We start from the raw sequence: 3,052 nt of genomic DNA, 5'->3' as shown, positions 1-3,052 counted from the left end.
ACCTGGACCAGCCAAAGAGCGGGGGGCCTGCGCAGGCCAGGGCCATGACCCAGGTGAAGGCCACCCCCATGATGGCATGGTTCTCCCCGAAGCGGAAGTTGCTCATGGGCTTGCAGACCACCACGTATCTTTCGATAGCCAGGACAACCAGCGACCAGAGAGCAATTTCACCTGCGCCAGGGAGAGAGAGGGACACAGGGACTTGCAGCAACAGCAGGAGAAAATCATGCTGACGCCAGCACGAGGCCTCCCCAGGCTGTTGTTCCTGAGGAAGGCTCCTGGCAACAGGTTTTGGATAGAGAAATGAACCAAGGCCGAGTGCAGACACAGTAGGAAGGCAGGAGAAGACACTTCCTCGCTGTGCTGACCCACACTAACCACCCTGCTGCTGTTGTCTGTGATCTGTGGCTGGATCCTACCACTCATCCAGGACAGCACCTGCACCTCCAGGCCTACAGTCCCACTCTGGGATGCAGTGAGTGTCTGTCATTCCAGGATTTCCCCTCACTACCCACAGCTTCCCAGGAAACTTGTGCCACAAGGACTGAACCAGTGAAACAGTTGCCTGTGGCTGAAGGCTGTGCTGAGCAGAGAAGGGCGTTCCTAGGCACAAGATTTTTGTTTAACATCTGTTTCAGTCCAAGCCCGGCTGGCACGGGGAGGAGAGCCAGCTTTGCTGCCCTGCACCACCACACACCACATCAGAGCCAGACTCAGCTCCTCAGAACAGGAGGAACAAATTTGTCACCTCTCAAGTCAGAAAGCAAGCCAAAAAGATGTGCAAATCCAACAACTGAAAAATCTGCTACTGGTTGCTTTTCATTGCTGCACTGTTGTTCTCAGGATACTGAGCAGGTGGCTACCAAAATAAGGTAAAAAAAATAAAAAATAGTTTCAGTTTATTCACCTCCCACCCTGAAACACTGCAACTGCCCCGGCCCACATCAGCAGCAGGACAAGGACCCTCCAGGTGCCGTGTTTTCCAAGATCATCTGGGCATCCTCCCTTCCCCTCCTAAGACCTGCAGCAATTCCTGGCGGAAGATTTTTGAATGTTTGGAAAACTCACCACCCAGTGTAGCAAAGAAGCCCTCGATGTAGCACCCTGTTACTCCAAAGACAAAGTACCCATTCATCGAGGTGTACATGGTGGTTGTGAAGCCTCCAAGGACCATGAAGAGGTCGGCGACCGCCAGGTTCAGAAGGATGTAGTTTAGAGGTGTCCGGAGCTTCTTGTGCTGGACGGTGACGTACAGGGTGAGGAAGTTGATGGGGAACCCGAGCAGGATCAGCATGAACATGTAGGCAGCCAGCGCTGAGAACTTCCAGGGCTCAGCCAGGTAGTACTGGGGGTACTCGAAGGGGCTCCTCACCACCCCAGTCTTGTTGGACATGGGTACGTAGAAGTCTTGGCCTTCTGTGCCGTTCATGGTTGCGGTTCGTGAGGTGCCTCTTCCTCAGGGGTGGTTGTTTTGAGTGCAGGGGTGGCTGCTGGAGCGGGGCTCCCGCCACCTCTCAGCCTTCGCTGTCACCCCAGGGAAGTGGCTCCGGTCACCTCTGCAGGGAGTCCCTTATAAAGTGCCTCTTGGGGTAAGCTCTGGGCATTGGAGTCAGCGCGATTAAGGCTTACAGAATTATTAATCATAATCATCCAGGGGTAAGTGGCTTTCCTGGGAAGGTATTAAGGTGACACCTGTTTCTGGCCCTCACTGTCATTGTTGGAAACCACAGCTCATGGTCAGATAAAGAGGAGGGAGCTCTGCACCACACCTCTCACCAGGGGCCCCAAACCAGGCGGCAGCTGCACTCTCATGGCCCTGCTCCTCAGGGAGCAAGGGTCAGGGGTGCCCTGCACCCATGGTAGTCCTGGCACCCCATGACACAGAGCTGGACATCACAGCTCATGCTGCTGTTGCCTCCCCAAGGTCCCCAGCCCCCTCAAGGACACTCAGGGGTGCGCTGCCCATCTGTGTGAAATGCCACCTCTTTTTCTGCTACTGGATTTGGCTTGGGAGGTTTCAACACCAGTGAAACCCTGACCCTGCTGGCAGGTTTCCAGATGTACTATTTGGGTTTGGTTCAGGTCATGACAATTACATTGGCAACACCCAATTAATAACCTAGTCCATCTGTTCTGGACAGGTACCATTCTGCACTGGTGCTCAGAGGCCCTGAAGACAGGGTCTGAGCTGAAGCCAACACTCGACTTCATACAGTGGTTGACAGGCATCTTTGGCCTCCCCAAAACCTTGCAGAATCATCAAATTCCATAGGGAAAGCCCTTGTTGGAGCCTCCCATGTCCTCCATGTTGCTGCCTTCCCACTCAATGCACTCAGTTGTGCTTGAGATGTTCTTTGTGCCACCCAGCAACCTACTGGGACACTGCCTTTTCTTAATTTTTCAGAGGCAATGGGAAAATCTGTACACCAGAGTGAGCACAATGAAGCCAACTGCAAAGGATCTCTCTTCTGGATAAGGTGTTTCCCTATAGTTCACACCATCACAAATAATATTTGAAGCCCAAAAGCTATTTCCCCCATCTTTTCTACCCACTGTTTATCACCTTTCTCATGCACAGTCACTCACTCCAGCAGGCAGGCACGTACCAGCTGGTTCTACCATGGAGGCCAGGCCAGGACCATCTGCTCTGCCCCTCGGCAGGGGACAGAGGCTGGTGGGGACCTGAGCACCTCCTCTCCCTGCTCTGGCTGAGCCAGAGGCTGAGCTGAGCAACAGGTGCAGCCAGGAACAGAGGATGGGGAACCAGGTGCTTCACCTGGTACAGGAGGCTGTGCCAGAGCTGCTGGAGCTCATGGGCACAAGGCAGGCAGAAGTTCATGTCCTCTTGGCCCTCATTGACTCTCTTCAGCCCTGGCCCAGCCTTTACCAGTGTTCCCCATGGGTTAGTTTAGCACATGCAAAAATTTTAAATGCAAAAACCCCAAAGCTCTGTAGTCCTGCTAAAGAACAGACCGAGCTGGAAAACCTCGAGTCCAAGTGGGGAAGGTCTAAAGGAGCCAAAGCGCTGGCACCAGGGACAAAGGAGACCCTC

The 3,052-nt window shown here is 53.7% G+C and overlaps 1 protein-coding gene across 1 annotated transcript in view; it reads right to left on the bottom strand.

The window, feature by feature from the left end:
• LOC104393862 (rhodopsin) overlaps positions 1-1,601 on the bottom strand; it is a 10,563-nt gene extending 8,962 nt beyond the window's left edge. The window contains exons 1-2 of the mRNA XM_010003384.1: positions 1,069-1,601; positions 3-171 (exon numbers count right to left, since the gene is read on the bottom strand). Of these exons, the coding sequence (XP_010001686.1) occupies positions 3-171; positions 1,069-1,429 (530 nt within the window). The 5' untranslated portion in view covers positions 1,430-1,601. The remainder of the gene's footprint in view (positions 1-2; positions 172-1,068) is intronic.
• Positions 1,602-3,052: the final 1,451 nt, after the last annotated feature.

The sequence above is a fragment of the Chaetura pelagica genome, unplaced genomic scaffold (genome assembly GCF_000747805.2).
Source record: "Chaetura pelagica isolate M959 unplaced genomic scaffold, ChaPel_1.0 scaffold328, whole genome shotgun sequence".
NCBI lineage: Eukaryota > Metazoa > Chordata > Aves > Apodiformes > Apodidae > Chaetura > Chaetura pelagica.
The sequence above is the reverse complement of the archived record's forward strand: the minus strand, read 5'-3'. Positions and strand labels throughout refer to the sequence as shown.